Source organism: Cyprinodon tularosa, unplaced genomic scaffold (genome assembly GCF_016077235.1).
Source record: "Cyprinodon tularosa strain WSP-4 unplaced genomic scaffold, ASM1607723v1 ctg12, whole genome shotgun sequence".
NCBI lineage: Eukaryota > Metazoa > Chordata > Actinopteri > Cyprinodontiformes > Cyprinodontidae > Cyprinodon > Cyprinodon tularosa.
Window position 1 is genome coordinate 3,805,215 of NW_024038003.1, and position 21,406 is coordinate 3,826,620.

A 21,406-nucleotide genomic window follows, 5' to 3' on the forward strand; every position below is an offset into this window, starting at 1 on the left:
TGTGAAGGTGTGTGAGGCCTTTTCTCTGCTGAGTTACAGCAGAAACAGAAACAATAGAGAAAAATCACCAATTTGGTTCCACATTTTCATCAAGATGATTTATTTTCTTTTTGTGTCCTTAGCTGCTGTTACCTGTATCTTTTCCCCTTCCTGTAGATTCCTTGACATGTTGGGCTTTAGCAGTACAAACAGGGTAAAATTTCACACATCTTCACCCCACACTGCAAACCTCTGCCACATCACTAAACAACCAAGAAAAGAAACTTCGGTTTTGTTTGTAAAATTAATAATTATTCTCGTGTTTGTGGTTAATCCACCTCCTACTTCCAGTATAATTCTGAGGTCTCCTGCTGGGCAAAGAAGACACATTAAAATGGTTGCTATTTATGTTAGAAAAAATGTGACAAATATGAAGAAGACAAAAACCATTAGATCTTCTAGAAAGACATTAAATCTTCCAATTCAAGTAGAACATTTTTATCTTTTCACAGTTTCTCACCAGCCAAATTGTCAAAATGAAATCTATTTAATAAAGAAAAATTATATGAAATCAAATCATAACAGGATTAGCTTTAAACTCCTTGTGTCTCCCTCTGCCGCTTTGCACCTCCTGGATGCGAAACATGGAACCTGGTTTCTGTTCATGAGCAGCCTCCACTCGGAAAATCCATGTCACACAAGAGGTGACAGGCAAAAGTGGAGCTGATCCTAGATAGGGATGGTAGGCTGCAGTGAGTCATGGACAAGTTATGTGACTGAAAATTCCTGGATCTGTTCCCTGTAAAATCCAATTATTTGTTCATTGAAGGTAGAACTGAATAAGCATAGCGAGCATCCAGACATCTGCAGAGTCAAACTGTGCTCTCTTATATGTGATAAAAGTGATGATTACCTCAGAGTATCCATGCATGTGTGTGTGCACTGTGGTATGTGTTGGATTGGGCACCTGATGATAAGGATGAGTGTGTGTGATTGTGCATGGTGTTATCAGGTCAGGGTGGTGTCCTTGGCCTTGTAAGGCAGGTTATCTGGGGTTATATATTTGATCCCTGGCTTCCCTGGAGGTTTAGCAAATGCTCCATCTTTTCCTGGCTCCTGTAAGTACGAACAACCACTGCCTTTTTTTACTTCTGGTTTTTACTTGATATTACACCAATGGAAAAATTGATCTAATTATTCCACCAATGGAAAAGAAAATAATTGTGCCTTAATTCAAATATGTTTCTGCTTCCTGTAGGTGAATCTGTGATTTTCACGCTGAGCTCTTCTTTCACCTGAGCTAAAGCCACTGGTAAATGAGGAAATTATTGCAGCTAATTAAATATACTTTAAATCTAACACATGTTTATATTCTTAGTATGCTAAATTGTCAATAAAATCTTCATGCAACAGTGTACAAAAGTATGATTACTAAATATAAGTTGAAGAGTAAATGCATGTTGCTAAAAAAAGTAAATCTAATTTTTCCGATGGCCTTTGCAGTACTGCAGCCATGGGGGATGCAGAAATGTCCGTGTTTGGTGCAGCTGCACCATACCTAAGGAAGTCGGACAAGGAGCGTATGGAGGCCTCCACACGCGCCTTTGACATCAAGAAGGAATGCTTTGTCCCTGATCCGGTGGAGGAATTTGTGAAGGGAACCATCGTCAGCCGGGAGGGAGACAAGGCCACTGTGGAGACTCAAAATGGGAAGGTGAGCCCTGTAGTTATTGATGCATGCATCACATTCCTAAATAACATGTTTTATGAAAAAAACACTTTCGATATATCCGTTTAGATAATATGTGATTACAGTATAATGACCAGAACACTTTTTATAAGTGGGTTTGTCTGAGAGTCAATATTTCAGTATAAATCTGTAATACGGTAGATAAAATATGTAATTAAATATAGTATAAAATTGACCTGGTGCTCTCAGGTGTTCGTGTCATTTGAATTAACACTTTTTCTTTCAAAGACATTTTGAAAAGTCTGGTCTACATATGTGTTAAGCCCCCTTCCCTCTAGTAAAAAAAATCCTAGGTGGACTCTTGACAAACATGGATTTTATGAAAGTTTGGAAAGAAAAAACAAATGCTTGAAGAAAGCTTGAAAAGTTAATTTTGCAGTTTGCAACAAGCTTTCACAGGGAAAAATGTTGCTTTAGTTTCACAGAGGTTTGCATTCCTTTAATCTCCCAACATCTAAATAAAAGCAATGAAATGTTTTTTTGTGATGTTGTACATTGCAAAAAATACGACTAATGTATTAAATTTTCTTTGTACCAGACTGTTACTGTCAAACAGGCAGACGTTCTGCAACAGAACCCTCCCAAGTTTGACAAGATTGAGGACATGGCTATGCTGACCTTCCTCCATGAACCAGCTGTGCTGTTTAACCTCAAAGAGCGTTACGCAGCATGGATGATCTATGTAAGTACGCTATTGCATAATAAACAAGAAAACTATTCAGAAGATTGCTTATGAAGCTAAAGCTCTACTAGATGAAACCGTCTCTGAAAGGATGTGACTTTCTATGGGCCCTCAGACCTACTCTGGGCTGTTCTGTGTGACTGTCAACCCCTACAAGTGGCTGCCAGTCTACAACCAGGAGGTGGTCGTTGCCTACAGAGGAAAGAAGAGGAGTGAAGCTCCTCCTCACATCTTCTCCATCTCTGATAATGCCTATCAGTACATGCTGGCAGGTACAGAAAATCAAGTCCTGTGAAAAAGCATTCTGAACAGATTTAGTTTTACTCACTAACAAAAACGTCTTTCAAAAACTTTTTACAGACCGTGAAAACCAGTCAATTCTGATCACGTATGTAATACTTTCCACATGAAGTACACACATATACAGTATAAAAAAACAACAACTGTTTTCTCACCCCTCGTGGGGTGGTATGTGTCATCCTCAAACTTGGGTCTTCTACCAGAGGCCTGGGAGTTATATATATATAAATCTTACTCCTCATTCGTTAATGAATTTGTTTTTTATGTGTAACTTTGCTTCTACAGTGGAGAATCTGGTGCAGGAAAGACTGTGAACACCAAAAGAGTCATCCAGTATTTTGCAAGTATTGCAGCTGGAGGTGTTAAGAAAGACCCCAATGCAAAAGATAAGGTATGTGAGCAGCTTTGTCAGGTGCCAGGGCTGATGGACAAATAACAGAAACCAATAAAAAATAAATAATAATAACAGAAACTAAGCAATATACAATTATAGGAGCAGGATAATAAACTCTATTTGCCTCTCATTTCCTCCTGAAGTTGCAATTGTAAGATAACTTAAAAAAAAAAAAATTCAGACTTTGAAACTACAAGAATCCTGTTGAATTTATCATCATTCTATTTATGTACAAATGTGTAGAGCCCTTTTGTGCTTGTCTGATAGGGTACCCTGGAGGATCAAATCATTCAGGCCAACCCTGCTCTGGAGGCCTTTGGTAATGCCAAGACTATCAGGAATGACAACTCCTCCAGATTTGTAAGTGTCTGTTTTTTTTTTTTTTTTTTGTTTCTTTCATAATCTGTATTTATTTTATTTATTAAGGAAGTACAGTTCCTTTATAAATTAGCATTCTGACTACTGTAACACATCATTCAAGGTATAAAAAGCTAATATTAGTACATCTATCAGAGCAGATAGTAAGTGCACATGGCTGTATACCAGTGTTGTGCAATTACAATTTTTAATTTCCTATCCCAGTATGAGTGTTAAATATCTTATTTAATCAGATAATATTAAGACTGTCATATATTGTTCTGTGAACTAAAAATAATGTGTTAGAACAACAAATGAAAGTGGGAATCGTGCACTACACATGGTCAGATAACTCTGCATATATATGTTATAAATCAACCTCAACTTTCATTCAAAATATCCATTCATCCATCCATTTTCCATCATGCTTATCCCAAATGGGGTCACAGGGGTGCTGGTGCCTATCTCTCCATTCAAAATATGATAAACAAAATTTATTCAGCTCCAAGTCAAACATATTTCTGTTGAAATTCAATGAGTAAACTACTGAAATAAAACTAAGCTGCTATGTACACAAACCATTAGGAAAAACATGGTTCAAAACCATAATCAATAGAATGATGTAATGTTTGAGAACCAAATTTATCTTGAAGAATTTGGAATATGATCACTTTACTTTTTGACCAATTTAGAATAATTAGAATGCGTTTAAACTAACTCACAGTGCCTATCCAAGAGGTGAATAAATGTGGCAGAATAATTTTTTATTAAATTATTCACTAAATCAATACACTCCAGTTAATTGATTCTTAACCTTCTCTAATTGAGCAACTAGATGATATGAGGACTCCCAAAAAATTATTTTTGATGATAATTTGATCATCAAAACGTAATGAGCATATGACAAAACATATGAATGCTAATGTTTTATTGGTGTTTAAAATAAAGCTTGTTTTAGCTTTATAAACAAGGGCTCAAACATGTCAACATGGCGTACCACGCAGCTCAAGCTAGTAGCTTGACCCATAGACAACAGTAAACTTATGAAATATCAAAAATCAAAAGACAGAAAAATTATTTAACAGGAGAACTCTGTCCCTAAATGTGCCAGACCTCTACCTCTGCTCTTCTCTGTTTTGGAAAAGGCTGAGTTGCGGTGACCTGCAGCCTAGCATAGCAGGCTGCAACAGGGGAGTACTTTGTTCCAGCCAGGTACCCCACATCAGGGAAGTTCTTTGTTCTCGAGGCTCCACACCCCCAGCCTCTGGCATCAGAAAGTCATATGAGGGGCATTCAATAAGTAATCCCCCTGACCCCTGATCAACCTGAAATTTTGCTTGTGAAATTATTAAAATCTCTATAGATTAAATAGCAAATTGCAGCTCTGAACTAATTGTAGTTTCTGATTTACAGATGTTCAAACTGAGTCAAGTCTGTTTTTTTGCATTTGAAAGGACACATGCAACGGGAGACTTTTGATCAGATGAAAGTAACTTAGTTTACCCTGGTGTCAATCCTTTCAAATAGAAAAACCGGATCACTGCTCGACACTCAACAGGCTCCTTTTCAGACTTTTCAAACACCTGTAAGTCAGAAACCATAAATAGTTCAGAGCTGTAATTTGCTACTCAATCTATAGAGATTTAAATAACCTCACATGCAAAATTTCAGCTGGATCAAACATCTGTAAGTGTGTCAGGGGCATTACTTATTGAACGCCCCTCATAAAATTAAAAGAGAAATGTTACAGTCTGTTTTGCAACAATTTGCTCCTGGTTTCAACCATCAGGTCCTCTTAGCCTTGTCTGTTTGCAGTTGCTGGTCCTTTGCAAGGGCCTTCCATGCTAAGGCTTTTCAATGTGAGCCTTCGTAGAGCCTCACAGACAAGAGAAAAAGATTTCTGTGAGTTTGGAGTTTTCTCCTCAAACACCATGAGGGGCAGAATTGCATTTCCTGTAGGAGTGTCTTGTGATACTGTCTATAGGGGAGGGGGCTTTGCAGCAATTAGAAATTGGTGATTGACAGCTGACAGCAGGACAAAATTGTAAAAATAAAGTATGAACATGGTTGCCAATGTCCAAAATGATCATCATAGTTTATGACTGAACACCAGACATACATCTTACAGTGTGCTAAATGTTTTACTTTGGAACAACTTGGTATCAATAACTGACCAATGCCTAGACAGCAACAGGAGTAGTTTTGTCATTATAATATTTATCATTTCAGGGTAAATTCATCCGGATTCACTTTGATACCAGAGGAAAATTAGCTTCTGCTGATATTGAGACATGTAAGTATAAACACCCTTTTTTGTCTTTACACCCATGGTCTCATTCATTGTATTGCTGTGGTCTCTTTCTTGTCCTCCTAAGACCTTCTGGAGAAGTCTCGTGTGACCTTCCAGCTCAAGGCTGAGCGTGATTACCACATTTTCTACCAGATTCTTTCAAACAAGAAACCAGAACTCCTGGGTTAGCACAGAATAGTAACCCTCATGTGAAAAAAAGTGTTTCTTTTCGCTGGATGTTATTTTGATCTTTCTCATTTTACATTCTCCAGAAATGATGCTGGTTACAAACAATCCCTACGACTACGCATTCATCTCTCAGGGGGAAACTCAAGTGGCCTCCATAGATGATGGAGAAGAACTCTTGGCAACTGATGTAAGCTTTTCGCTGTTAGTTCCAACTTATTTCAAGACAACAAAACACAGACAAACTGAACTGTTAAATTAGCTCCAAAAGATTTAGCAAGTGTAACAGTATGATCTAATAGATGTTCCTCTGCTTTCTTCAGAGTGCCTTCGATGTGCTGGGCTTTACTCAGGAGGAGAAAAACTCAGTGTACAAACTTACTGGTGCTGTCATGCACTTTGGCAACATGAAATTTAAGCAGAGGCCTCGCGAGGAGCAGGCAGAATCTGATGGCACTGAAGGTGAGAAAAACCTTGTCAGAATTTAGATCCTTTGACTTCATTTTCAAAGAATCAGAATAAGGAGCATTAAATCATGTTTGGACTACTTACAATAGGTGGATGTGTTGAGGGTGATCTACAAGGACTTTTGCACAAAGGATAAGACGTGCAAAAAAGTTTGCTTTTCCCATGTCAAAGGACAATGAAGTACATTATAATAATGACTAATATTGTTTACATTGCACTTTACATAAGTATCTTAAAGTGCTACAAGCAAAAGTAAAAAAAGATTTTAAAGAAGTACATACAGAATAGAATAATTCAACTTTATTGTCCACTGTCACAAGTACAAAGAAACTAAATTCCCTCTCTGCATTTAAACCATCCCTTTAGGGAACAGTGGCCTGCTATTGTGCAGCACCCGTGGGGAGCAGTGTGGGGGTTAAGAGTCTTGCGAGTGGCAGTCTGTGGGAGTGGGTCTTGAACACAGAACCTCTTGCATCCAAGCGCAATGCCCTAATCACTAGGCCGCCACTCCCACCAATGATTAAACATCAATGTTTAATCAGCGCTTCTGTTTATATTTCTTTTAGATGCTGACAAAGCAGCTTATCTGATGGGCCTGAACTCTGCTGACCTCATCAAAAGTCTCTGTCACCCAAGAGTCAAAGTAGGGAATGAGTGGGTCACCAAGGGACAAAGTGTTAATCAGGTAAAATAAGAGTTGCCTTAAATCACTGCTTGTAACCTGAAATTTCCACAAATCAAGTTCTTTATTCTCAGAAGCCAAGGTGCTCCATTGTAAACCTGAACTTTTCTCTTCCAACTGGGGCTCCCTGCCCATTTACAGGTGTACTATGCTATTGGAGCTTTGTCCAAAGCTGTTTATGAGAGAATGTTCTTGTGGATGGTCATGAGAATCAACCACTCACTTGAAACAAAGCAGCCACGTCAGTACTTTATTGGTGTGCTGGATATTGCTGGGTTTGAGATCTTTGATGTAAGCAAACTTATTTGCAAATAATAACCAGATATATCAAAGTAAAATAAATGAAAACATTAATAAAAGTCATATTTCTGTCCAGTTCAATACCTTTGAGCAGCTGTGCATCAACTTCACCAATGAAAAACTGCAACAGTTTTTCAACCACCACATGTTTGTGCTGGAGCAGGAAGAGTACAAGAAAGAGGGGATTGAATGGACTTTTATTGACTTTGGTATGGATCTACAGGCCTGTATTGACCTGATTGAAAAGGTGAGAAACCAGATAATTAAATAAATTGATAAATTCAATAATTTGATTTTAACCTCTCGTTATAATTTTAGCCCATGGGTATCATGTCCATCCTTGAAGAGGAGTGCATGTTTCCCAAAGCCTCTGATGCTACATTTAAAGCTAAGCTTTATGACAATCATCTGGGGAAATCCAACAACTTCCAGAAACCCAGGATTGTTAAAGGAAAACCAGAGGCCCATTTTGCCCTGGTTCATTATGCTGGGACTGTTGATTATAATATCAACAACTGGTTGGTGAAGAACAAGGACCCTCTGAATGAGACCGTAGTTGGGCTGTACCAGAAGTCTACACTCAAGTTGCTTGCTACTCTCTTTGCAAATTATGCAGGCTCTGATTCAGGTATTCCAGCATAAGTATGTCCTTTATATAGACAATCTCTGACCATAATTTGCATGCATTATTTTTTTGTATTAACACACATTTTACGTTAAAGCACACTCTGAAGGCACGGAAGGTAAAAAAGAGAAGAAGAAAAAAGGATCGTCCTTTCAGACTGTGTCTGCCCTTCATAGGGTGCAGTATAATCAGATCTTCCCTTATATCCTACATACGTGCACTTTAAATGGCAAAGTTTCACATGTTTGTTCTTACCATATTATAGGAGAACCTGAATAAGCTAATGACCAACCTGAGGTCTACCCACCCTCACTTTGTGCGCTGCATCATCCCCAATGAGACCAAGACTCCTGGGGCCATGGAGAACCCTCTGGTGATGCACCAGCTGCGCTGTAACGGCGTGCTGGAAGGCATCAGGATCTGTAGGAAAGGCTTCCCCAACAGGATCCTCTATGGAGACTTCAAGCAGAGGTATCACTTTAGTATGTCCAAAAATTAAAAGGCCATGATTTAATGTGTGACGAAGATGTGGGATTTTCCAGGTATCGTATCTTGAATCCTGCTGCCATCCCTGAGGGACAGTTCATTGACAGCCGAAAGGGAGCTGAAAAACTTCTTGGATCCCTTGATATTGACCATAACCAGTACAAGTTTGGACACACAAAGGTACCAAGAATTTCTAACAAAAACCTAAAATAAAAACATATATAATGAAGAAGGCAGGAAACAACATAGAAATCTTTAATGCTGGTCTTAGGTGTTCTTTAAAGCTGGTCTGCTGGGTCTGCTGGAGGAGATGAGGGATGAGCGTCTCTCCAAAATCATTACTGCTATTCAAGCCAGGTCCCGTGGTCTTTTGTCTCGCATTGAGTATCAGAAGATGGTGGAACGCAGGTTTGCTTCACACAACCACCAATTTTTATAATACTTTTTATGGTAACAGACTTTTTGTTAGATTTTTTCACAAATCATTTTGAACAATTCTTTCTTTATAGAGATGCTTTATTGGTAATCCAATGGAACATCCGTGCCTTCATGGGGGTCAAGAATTGGCCCTGGATGAAGTTGTTCTTTAAGATCAAACCTCTCCTGAAATCTGCTGAAGCAGAAAAGGAGATGGCCAACATGAAGGAGGAGTTCCTGAAGCTGAAGGAGGCTTATGCAAAATCTGAAGCTCGCAGGAAAGAGCTGGAGGAGAAAATGGTCTCTCTTCTCCAAGAGAAGAATGACCTGCAGCTCCAAGTCCAGGCTGTAAGAAAAGGGCAATATAATATAACCATATAATTTGTAAAGAAAACAATCACCAAAGAAGAAAATACAATAATAACTCGTGTTTGACAGGAACAAGATAATCTATGTGATGCCGAGGAGAGATGTGAGGGGCTGATCAAAAATAAAATCCAACTGGAAGCAAAAATCAAAGAACTAACTGAAAGATTGGAGGATGAGGAGGAGATGAATGCTGAGCTGACTGCTAAGAAGAGGAAGCTGGAAGACGAGTGCTCTGAGCTTAAGAAGGATATTGATGACCTAGAGCTAACTCTAGCAAAGGTGGAGAAGGAGAAGCATGCAACTGAGAACAAGGTTTGCAAAGTTTTGATGGTGTTTTTCAGTCTTGCGACAAGAGTACTATTAATACTATGTGTTAAACCTGTACTATTCAGTCTGGCTTAAGCTGAACCTATATCACAGAGAATGTCCTCTGAAATTTTTATTGGAAATCCACCTGTCTTACTGGAGCTCTTAGTTTAATGTCCAGAATTTCTAATGCACATATCAAATTAGTAAAAGTTGCAGGTACTTTTATCACTAGATTTTGTGACTGATTTGATTTAACTATGCCAGTTGATTGCATAGAAGTTTCCATTCATCCATCTATCCATGGAGCTACGATCATGGATTCAAACACACTCAATTTTTTATGTAGTCTTATTAACTTAATAGGTAAGCCGAAGGACCTGATTGGGCCTGATGTGATTTGTGACCACAGGTCCAGGTCCAGGCCAGAATTTAAACCCTTTTTGCATAGCACATTCCGTTTGTTAAACTTTTAGTATAGTATTTGGATGCATAAAATTAAGAGAAATTATATTGGCTTGTATTACTAATTGTATACATGATTTGAAGTCTAGGTTCTGACCTCTAAAACCCCTCAAACAAAGCATAAAAAGCACAAAAAATGCAGGTTTCATGCAAGGATAAACTAATCAAATTGTTGGTAATTAATCAGGTAAAGAACCTGACAGAGGAGATGGCTGCTTTGGACGAAATCATCGCCAAGCTGACCAAGGAAAAGAAAGCTTTACAGGAAGCTCATCAACAAACCCTGGATGACCTGCAGAGTGAAGAAGACAAAGTCAATACTCTGACCAAGGCCAAGACGAAGCTGGAGCAGCAAGTGGATGATGTAAGACATAAAATACAAATTTCACTCATGTTAAAGTAAGCAGACAATATTGTAACCTGTTAGAAAACACTTAGGGCCTGATCCCAAATAACGAATGCTAACTTGCTTGTGCAAACAAAGAAATTGCACATGCTATTAGTAGGCAATTGCAGATGATTTGCTATAATTAAGTAAAATAGAGGCAAAAATGACTCAGACTGCTCTATTTCACTGAGGATTATGTGTATTCTTTAGTTTGTGTAACAGAGTGGATTTATTTCGCACATTCCAAATTTGCACTGTCCATAAATTTCATCTTTGATTGCTATTAGGAGAAAATATAGGAAGAGAAAATAAACTGAGAAAAATAATCAGTACTCATAAAATATGAAATCACTCATGAACAAAGCAAAATGGCTTCTGGCATCTGGATCCTTCAAACTGCCACAACCAGTCAAGGGTGGAGTTTCCCTTGGAGTTTTCCTCTGATTGTAATTTAAAGTAAAAAGGAGGAGGTCTGCTTTTGGTATGTACAACTGGTATGTACCACTAAGGGTGTACTGGAATGATCAATATACATTAAAAAATGAAGTTATGCAGGATTTTTTTCTTGGAAGCAGCATTGCTGAAAAGGCAATATGTCTCTACTAATTTAAGTTCTGCATAAAAATATGTTATGCACAGGAGGTTGTCTGTGATACCTCCCTGCAAGTTTGCAGTTGACTTTCAGATGTGCTTAATGTAGATGAAGAAACAATTCCCCGCAACCACTTTCAGGTTTGATCATCTGCGTAAGTGGCACGTAAATATATGAGCATATCGTCATCCCAGTATTTTGGATGTTTTGATGATCACCATGTTTGACCCATTTATGAAAGCAAACACACTTCTATTTTGCATGTCAGAGACTCACATATTTTGTTTACCTGATTAGTAGAACAGCTTTGCTTAATCTCTCAAGTTTGCATGTGTTTTTAAAGCCTTTAGTGTAGTTATATTATTAATTAATTGATTTATTTTTAGCTTGAAGGGTCTCTTGAGCAAGAGAAGAAGATTAGGATGGATCTAGAGAGGGCAAAGAGGAAGCTGGAGGGAGACTTGAAGTTGACCCAGGAGTCCATCATGGATCTAGAAAATGACAAGCAACAACTGGAGGAGCGCATGAAAAAGTATACAACTTTTATAACAGTATTTAATCAGCTTGTTTAAGAAAGATAGTTTTCCATGTTTTATTAGCCTTAAACTAACAAAAAAAAAAAATGCTGCAGGAAAGACTTTGAGATCAACCAGCTGAACAGCAAACTGGAGGATGAGCTGGCAATAATTGGTCAACTCCAGAAGAAGCTGAAAGAGCTGCAGGTAAAACTTTTACATTATATTCTCACTATTGAAGCTATACACAAGAACTAATGCAACAAACTTCCACTGCTCTGACAACAGGCACGTGTGGAGGAGCTGGAGGAAGAGCTTGAAGCAGAACGAGCTGCTCGAGCCAAGGTGGAGAAGCAGAGAGCCGACTTGGCCAGAGAGTTGGAGGAGATCAGTGAGAGGCTGGAGGAGGCTGGCGGAGCCACGGCCGCCCAGATCGAGATGAATAAGAAAAGGGAGGCTGAGTTCCAGAAGCTCCGCAGAGACCTTGAAGAGGCCACTCTGCAGCATGAAGCCACTGCTGCCACACTCAGGAAGAAACAAGCTGACTCTGTTGCTGACCTGGGGGAGCAGATAGACAACCTGCAGAGAGTCAAGCAGAAACTGGAGAAGGAGAAGAGTGAGCTCAAACTGGAGCTGGATGATGTGGTCTCCAATATGGAACAGATTGTCAAGTCCAAGGTGTGTTGGTTTTTCGGATGCTTTTTAGACAAAAAATACTAAGTAGCAAAATGGATAAAAATATACACGGCTCTGTTAACTGTGCACCATCTGTTTTCAGATTATCCTGGAGAAAACTTGTAGAACTTTAGAGGATCAAACAAATGAATATAGAACCAAATGTGATGAATATCAAAGATCCCTTAATGACTTCACCACCCAGAAAGCCAAGCTTCAAGCTGAGAATGGTTAGCTTTTATTTACTATATAAATAATACTTTTTCTTATGAGAGAAGATATATACATCTAATCATTTTACATCTACAGATGAGCTTTCAAGACAAATGGAGGAGAAAGAATCTCTTATTTCTCAGCTCACAAGAGGAAAGAATTCCTACAATCAGCAACTGGAGGACCTGAAAAGACAACTAGAAGAGGAGATAAAGGTGTGAAAACGTGCTTGCTTACATAGAATTAATGTTTCTTTTTTTAAGAAAAAGTAAAGCCATAACTCCTTGACCATTTTCCCCTCAGGCCAAGAATGCATTAGCTCATGCTGTGCAGTCTGCCCGCCATGACTGTGACCTCCTCAGGGAGCAGTATGAGGAGGAGCAGGAGGCCAAGGCAGAACTGCAGCGTAGCATGTCTAAGGCCAACTCTGAGGTGGCTCAGTGGAGAACCAAGTATGAAACTGATGCCATCCAAAGAACTGAGGAACTGGAGGAAGCTAAGTGAGTAAATCCCATTTGAATCTGAGTGACTCTGCAAAGTCTGAAAGCAACCAATACCAATGAAACCCTTCATTAATACAGGAAGAAGCTGGCTCAGCGCCTGCAGGATGCTGAGGAGGCTGTTGAAGCAGTGAATGCTAAATGTTCCTCTCTGGAGAAGACCAAACACAGGCTGCAGAATGAGATTGAAGATCTCATGGTGGATGTGGAAAGGTCTAATGCTGCTGCTGCTTCTCTGGACAAGAAGCAAAGGAACTTTGACAAAGTATGTTGGATATTTCTTTTAAAATCAAAACAACAAAACAAGCCCTAATTAAAAAAAGAACAGTAACATTAATAAAGGATGTAATGGGGAAATAAACCGACTATAACCAAAGACATATAGAAATGCTCCTGCCCACCACATCCCACTACCAAAACTCTCATAGGCTGGTTCAGAGGCATGGCAGCCTTCACGAAAACAAACAGGTTAACCATGTATAGAACTCTGGCTCATCTGTGTCACACTAGTTCCTAATATATACCCCGGACCAGAACTTTCTAAAAAGCACATTACACAAAGTATAGCCTGTGATTATTTATTTAACCAAATATAAGTAAACATAATAATAAGACAAAGACTTTTGATACAAATCTCACATTAAAAAAGAGGTATGTTGAACTCCTCCTTGTTCTGATTGGAATCTAGACTAGATAAGTAGATTAACTTGTTTTAGCCCAACCGTTTGAGTTCATGAGTGAATAAAGAACTACAAGGTATAATTATTCTAAAGTCATGTCAAAACGATCAGGCAATCAACCCTAAACCTGACAGTATGTCAACAACAAATACAGTGCCACCTCTTCCTTGTCTATTCATCACTAAAGTGTGATTGATTCTTCAGATGCATCTTTCCAACATGTGCTACCTCAATTTTTTAAGAGGAAATGCAACTCACAGGCATCACATACCTGTTAAGTGTTAGGCTACTTGTACCATCTTTAACCCTAATATAAAGAAAATCCTATTAAGAGCCTATTATTCTAATTTATTCCCAATGCTGAGGTCTTGAGTCCATTTGGGGACTTCAATCACTTGTGGTCTTTAGATCCACTACAGAAATTAAATGATGATTGATGCTGTTTGTAATAGGATTACATCCCACTGTTAGTAGATTTTATAGAAATTTTTTGATAGTGAATCAAAAGTTTAGGTCATGAGTCTAATTTGGCACCACTTTGTGGTACACAGACTGAAACATTTTGGAAAAATATAATAAGTTTTACCTCAAAAACTTTTGCATTTTGACAAAGTTTTAGTTAAATACTTAAAAAGAGAAATATAAAGTATAAGGTTGCTGCATTGTTGTTTAAGATGTATTTTACATTTTATAATTGAAATAGCCTTATATATCTAGACATACAACCAAAGAAGAAATTAGAAATTAATTACTGTAAAAATGAACAGCAGAGGGCTCGGTTTGGTAATTATTTTTTTATGCATAATGTCCAGGTCCTGTCAGAGTGGAAGCAGAAGTATGAAGAGTCTCAGTGTGAGCTGGAGAGCACTCAGAAAGAAGCCAGATCTCTGAGCACTGAGCTCTTCAAACTTAAAAACTCCTATGAAGAGTCTCTTGAACATCTGGAGACCATGAAGAGGGAGAATAAGAACCTTCAAGGTAAATACTTTATTAATTACAATGTAATAAATATCAAATAGGCAGACCAAACTGAATACATGCACTCTTATTCACAGAGGAAATTTCTGACCTCACTGAGCAACTTGGTGAAGGAGGAAAAACTATTCATGAGTTGGAAAAAGCACGAAAGCAGCTGGAGCAGGAGAAGGGTGAAATTCAGTCTGCCTTAGAGGAGGCAGAGGTAAAGCTAACACCAAGCATTTTAAAAGACTTTAAAATACACAAGTTCTAATTCAACCTAAATTGTTTCGTAGGGGTCTCTTGAGCATGAGGAAGGCAAGATACTGAGAGTTCAGCTTGAGTTTAACCAGATTAAGGCTGAGATGGAGCGAAAGGTGGCTGAGAAAGAAGAGGAGATGGAGCAGTGCAAGAGGAACCTGCAGAGGACAATCGATACCCTGCAGAGTTCTCTTGAGGCTGAGTGTCGTAGCAGGAATGAAGCCCTTCGCCTGAAAAAGAAGATGGAGGGAGACCTCAACGAGATGGAGATCCAGCTGAGCCAAGCCAACCGGCAGGCAGCTGAGGCCCAGAAACAACTCAAGTCTGTTCATGCACATCTAAAGGTAAACTAAACTAAAAAAAAACCACTTTTTAAAGAGAGTTCTAAAAATACTGCTGAGATTATTATGAGCAATACCATTTTTTAAAGGACTGCCAAATTCAGCTGGATGAGTCTCTTCGTGGTAATGAGGATTTCAAAGAGAACATGGCCATAGTTGAGAGACGCAACAACCTGCTTCAAGCTGAACTGGAGGAACTGAGAGCTGCTCTGGAACAAACTGAACGGAGCCGTAAACTGGCTGAGCAAGAGCTGCTGGATGTTAGCGAGAGGATGCAGCTACTGCATTCACAGGTGGGGTTGCATCTAAAAGGTCACAATATTTCCAATATAAAGTAATGCAGTTCTTACATTCTACAATATCCTATTTTAAAATGGTTCAGAATACCAGCCTGATAAACCAGAAGAAGAAGCTGGAGGGTGATGCAGTCCAGCTGCAGACTGAAGTGGAGGAGGCTGTTCAGGAATGCAGAAATGCTGAAGAGAAGGCCAAGAAAGCCATCACTGATGCTGCCATGATGGCAGAGGAGCTGAAGAAAGAGCAGGACACCAGCGCTCACCTGGAGCGTATGAAGAAGAACATGGAGCAAACCATCAAAGATCTGCAGCACCGTTTGGATGAAGCGGAACAAATCGCCATGAAGGGAGGCAAGAAGCAGGTCCAGAAGCTGGAGGCCAGGGTGAGCTTTCAAATCAGTTTTAAAGATATGTGCAGAAAATACATACATTTATTCGCAATCCAAACAAAAAGAATGGAAAATTACATACAAATGTTCTTTTTAAGGTGCGGGAACTAGAAAGTGAAGTAGAAATGGAACAGAAGAAAAGCAGCGAAGCTGTGAAAGGAGTCCGCAAATATGAGCGCCGCATCAAAGAGCTTACCTATCAGGTTTGTTGAAAATGCCTTCCTCAGTTTTTTAAAACTTCTTTGAGAAGTATTTGGGTTTGTAACATTGTCTCGTATCTTTTACAGACTGAGGAAGATAGAAAAAATATTGCCCGACTGCAAGACTTGGTGGACAAACTGCAGCTGAAAGTGAAAGCTTACAAAAGATCTGCTGAGGAGGCTGTAAGTCTGATAATGACAAAAGTTTTCTCTTCTCTGATTGGTATTTGTGTTTACTTTTATGTTTTAATGTTTTTCCAGGAGGAACAGGCTAATGTTCATCTTTCTAAGTTTCGAAAGCTGCAGCATGAGCTGGACGAAGCTGAAGAGAGAGCTGACATCGCTGAGTCTCAAGTCAACAAGCTGCGGGCTAAAAGCCGTGACGCTGGCCCAAAGGTTTGAAGCATGTTACTTTAGGCAACACACCTCCTTGAAATTTGCTATAACACTGCAATGCAATAATCTATAAATATATACATTGCTTAACTGTTTGCTGACACTCCATTATGAATATTAAATGACTGTTTCTCTTTTTTTTATTTCCAAATCTCTGCAACAGAAAGGGTTTGATGAGGAGTGAAGCTTTGGAGCCGGCTGAAACCTTTCTGCCTGTTGCGTAATTTAGCCCCCCCTCAGTTATCACTATTCATAACCTGTAGTCCTAATAAAATCACACTAAGACTTTGAACACAGCATATTCTTGTCTTTCATGACTTTTTTTCACTTTGATCAAAAATGGATTGAAAAATAATTACAAGATAATGTTTCTTACACATTTTGAATTTCTTGATTAGGTATATTTTCCCCTCAATTGAAATGTGAAATTGTGGCAAACAATGTATAAAGGCTGACTCTTTTGAACATGATCTTTAGTGATAGTTCTTTAACATAGCAGGTATGGAAAATGATTAGAAATATTCATAATTTAATTTATATCAATTGCATTCTGTTTGATAAATTGTATTCCCTTATGTGAAATGTTAAAGCAAAATGAATGTAAATACAGTCAACAATCATTGTCAACTCAATTTGTTAAATATGAGTGAAGGTAAAACATGACCTACAGATCGTGTTAACAGCTACACACACTCATTATTGACAAGAACATTTTAAACTTAGGCTTTTATTCTGAAATATTCCAGTTTTCTTAAGAGAGGAAGAATGGATAATAGGGCAGAAGGAAGAGAATGAAGACAGAGTAAATTGTAAGAAGGAAGAAAAATGGGAAGAAAAGAGGAAAAGAAAAGGTAAGGGAGGAATTGAAAATAAAGGGCTGAAGGCGGGAAATAAGGAAAAAAAGGAAATGGAAGGACAGATGGATGGATGGATGTATAGATGCATAGATAGATTGACTTCATTATTCTCTTTTTCCATACTTAAAACAAACACCTTCAGAAGATGTTTTTTGTACAGGCTTGGGCGTGGTGTTATCCAAGAAGCTTATTCATTTGCTTATTCTGTTTAAAAAACAGTGGTGACTTTGGTGGATTTTTTCCTTTTGGAATTTCCAAATGTCTTTATGTTTTTGCCATCAACTATCCTCTATTCCACTTTTGTGTAATGCACCAACCTCTCTGGTAGAGAATGACCCTGCCACCACCAGCGTACTTCCTACTGTATTCTTTGTTTTTAAGGTCTTTCCAAGGTATACTCCTGTCCTTGTGGCCAAACTAACTCAGCTACTCCGGCTTTTCAGTAATAAAATTCTTTGAAATAACTTTGAAAGTTCCTGACTAGACGAATAGTTCCCAGCATTCCCTGGATTGTAAAACTTTCCTCACTGTGGACACTGAGGCTGATTTTCAAGCAATTTCCAGTTCACAGCAGTTTCCTCGGTTTTGCCAAGCATCCTCACCAATCTCTTCACCCGAGGATGACCTTTTGGGAGCCAGATAGGAGTGGACTCATTAGAAGCTTGTTGATGATGACAAGAAGTGTAGTGGCCCATTTGTCTAAAGCAGGGGTCTTCAACATTTCCCAGGCCGAGGACCCCAAACTGATGGACAAATGGAGCGGGGACCCCCTAATTATATATATTGTATGAAATTGTGTTATATCAAACTGGTCCTATAGTCACTCTATTACAGATGGAGTCATGTAATGAAAGTAATTTCATCTGGGATTATTAAAGTATTTCTGATTCAGATTCCTCGTTGATGGGACAGGTGTTGTAAATGAAAAGGTGCCCACCAATGTGTGCATTGATGACTGAAAGACATTTTCTGCCTCCATTTATCTGTTTACTACAGTTGGTTGAATTCATGTTAAGGTGTATTTAAAGACATTTAAATTAGTGGAAAAAATTGCACGGAAAGAAAAAAGTCTAATCAACCAAAACTTTTGCGACCCCCATGCAGTACCTCTGTGTCCTAATTTCATAAAATGTTTCTTTGAGGCTTTCACTAGACATGTAAGTCATGATTGGGTTCAGGGATGCATTAGGACAACAAGGTTTAGACCCAAATACAACAATACAGCATGCAATATGGTTCAAAAATATCTAAAAACTAAAAAGCTGAGGGGCAGATATAGCTTGGAGATAAAGCAAATGCCCTGCTCTTAAATTAGAGTCAACTAAAGCCCAAGAGCTCCAGCTAAGGTCATCAATAAACCAGAGCTCAGGCATAAATCCACCATAATTCCACACATGATCACTCGCAGCTGGTCACTGGATCATGGCTAAAATCTGCATGGTCCCACTGAGAACTAGAGGCGAGCTTAGTGATTCAGTACAAAAATATATATCCCTATATGTACCAAAATAAATGAACAGAAACAGAAAAAAAATCACAATGGCAAACATGGTTGATGTGTAATAATTTAAGTAAACAGAGGTGTCAAAAGTATTAACGTTATTTACTCAAGTAGAAGTAGAAATTCTATTTTTTTTTTTTACTTTTGTAAGTATCAACTTAAGTTTTTCTACTCCGGTGAAAGCGTAAAAGTACAATTTTTAAAACTTCTTAAAGTATAAGAGTAAAAATAAAGCAGGAAAAATGCAAAGGACAAATGATTTAAACCTTATACTGGTTACTGTGCAACCTATTAGAGGAACATTTTTCAACAATTCTGGATGATAATTTCCTTATAGTTAATTTGCTTAGTTTTATAACTAAGGGCAACAGTGTCAAATTAAACTATGGAGCTTGAAAAAACTATTTATTTTGATATGTGGCGACAAACAAGTTGGTGCAGTACCGTGTCCAACCACAAAGACAATAATTGTCTGAATAAAACAAATTATTTTGATAGGTTTTATTTATTTTAAATACTAACAGGCCATAATGAGAAAGAGCTCAAATGAACCAAAACTAATAAGTCTGTTTTTAAAATTTAATTATATTTATCAATATAACTGCATTTTATTTATCTCACATTGGGTAAATTTACCTCTGTATTCAACCCATCCCCTTGGGGAGCAGTGGGCTACCATTGTGCGAGCAATTAGGGATAAGGAGAAGAAAGTACAGATAATTGCAAAAAAAAATTTAAGGAGTAGAAGTAAAAAGTCGTCTAAAAAATATTTACTCCGGTGAAGTATATATAGACAATATTTCTATTTAAGCAAGGTAGCAAAGTATTTGTACTGTGTTACTTGAGTAAAATACCAAAATACAGGTTCCTCCCTTTTAAACAAAGCTTCCAAATATGGCTTCTCTCCTAATTAAGCAGCAATTCCACCTGATTGTCCAGAGTGTAATGTCTGATCAAGCAATGCTTAAATGGGCAAGAAAACAATATTATGAAGTGAGTAGAGATGAACCCCCATATTCCTATAGGGTGAAATTCAGGAAGTGCCGTGTCTTCTCCTATTACATGTCCTGTCTTATACTCCTCTGGCTGACAGGCAGATATCTACCAGCTAATGAAGACATATTTACACCTCTGCTCAGTGGTGTGTGGAGGCTTATCAGCAAGATTAACAGGATTTCTGAGCTCGCAATGAGAAACGAGAAAAAGGAAACAATTTAATGTATCTGGAGTTAAATCATATTTTGTGTTGAACCGACACAATTTTATATTTTCTGTTCTTACCTGAACCTCAAAATTAAACAAAAAAATAAATAAACACATTACTGTTGTTGAAATTGACCTTATATTTTGTTTGATAGGAACATAATGAGATATTGTATCTAAAAGCTACCACTTTGTAAATTAAAAATAAAAGAAACCACAAAATAATATTTTCTATATAATATAAAGTACCTGTCCATTGAAAAACTGACAAACAGTATGTTGAGCTGCTAATTCTCCATGAGCCCGGACCCAAAATAAATAATGTGTGTGTTTACAGTAGGGGACAAACTGCTCCTCACACCACCCTTTAATGTTTTGATTTAATTAGATACATGTGATGACAATATACATTTGTCATGGCATGTATAAATATTTTGTCACGTTAATTTAAATTAAATCATGTTTATATAAAGAGTAGACATCAGATGTTTGAAGTTGGAGTGATTTCTGCCTGCTCTTTAGCAGACAGCATGGAATCTCTAACTTCCATTTAGCTCACTGACGCCAACTCTCAGCGTAGGTTCGGAGAAGTTATCACAATGGAAATAATCTCAGCTCTCAGCAGCTGTTGACCCTCCTTTTATCTCTTAACCTTTGAAGGGGCTGCAGTTATGGCTCATAGTGACTATGAATATATGTGTTATGTAGCTCAAACAGTGAATGATAATATGGTGAATAAGTTGAAACACAAGAGGCCATGCTTTCCAATTTTAAGATATCTGAAACCAACACTAGAGCTATGGTTGATCCTACATGCTGGCAAAATTTTATCCTGACTGTTCTCCACACTCTGTGAGGTTCTTGGGAGGAATCTCACACTGTTATCTTTGTCTGCAAAAAGCCACACTCCCATGTCAACAGGCCATTTACTGAGGAGCCAGCTTTTTCAGGCTCCTGCTCTGACATTAGAGCTCATCATGCTGCTCCAGCCATCCGCTGCTTGGAATATTTACTGCCATTGAATGAATCCAAGGCATGTCCACCTGTGGCAGACCTTTGTCTGTGCTGCCTCGTTTCTGCCTTTGGTTAATCTCACAGAATAGTGTTCTTTATTTAGACCAGCTCCCCCTCTATGTGATGACTGCTGTTGTTACCATGAAGTCCGCTCTGCAATAACCAAACACAATTGGTGACTCATGCCACAGTGAGGCTCCAGTTAAGCCCTGAAAGTAATGGAGACCCATAGAGGAGATACTTCACTGAAGTACAATGTCCATCCTCCTTTGTGTTTGGAAAACAATACCACTAATTTACATGTATGGCATTATTTGTTCTGAGAGGAAAACCTAACAACAGTTAAAGAACTGTTTTCAACTGCTTTACAAG

General features: G+C 38.3%; 1 protein-coding gene across 1 annotated transcript; it reads left to right on the forward strand.

Moving 5' to 3' along the window:
* Positions 1 to 1,038: 1,038 nt before the first annotated feature.
* Positions 1,039 to 16,758, forward strand: LOC119774275 (myosin-7-like). The gene is made up of 39 exons (XM_038271714.1): positions 1,039 to 1,097; positions 1,238 to 1,291; positions 1,483 to 1,693; positions 2,268 to 2,411; positions 2,527 to 2,683; positions 2,772 to 2,799; positions 2,997 to 3,102; positions 3,373 to 3,465; positions 5,692 to 5,755; positions 5,838 to 5,936; positions 6,025 to 6,128; positions 6,262 to 6,400; positions 6,973 to 7,091; positions 7,230 to 7,379; positions 7,465 to 7,635; positions 7,707 to 8,016; positions 8,111 to 8,190; positions 8,279 to 8,484; positions 8,556 to 8,679; positions 8,771 to 8,907; positions 9,009 to 9,264; positions 9,355 to 9,597; positions 10,244 to 10,420; positions 11,423 to 11,568; positions 11,668 to 11,758; positions 11,840 to 12,229; positions 12,330 to 12,456; positions 12,536 to 12,654; positions 12,743 to 12,939; positions 13,021 to 13,204; positions 14,432 to 14,597; positions 14,675 to 14,799; positions 14,873 to 15,181; positions 15,268 to 15,471; positions 15,561 to 15,857; positions 15,962 to 16,066; positions 16,151 to 16,246; positions 16,325 to 16,459; positions 16,623 to 16,758. Exons 3-39 carry the CDS (start codon positions 1,493 to 1,495, stop codon positions 16,641 to 16,643), a joined length of 5,820 nt encoding a protein of 1,939 aa, XP_038127642.1. The 5' UTR covers positions 1,039 to 1,097; positions 1,238 to 1,291; positions 1,483 to 1,492; the 3' UTR covers positions 16,644 to 16,758.
* Positions 16,759 to 21,406: the final 4,648 nt, after the last annotated feature.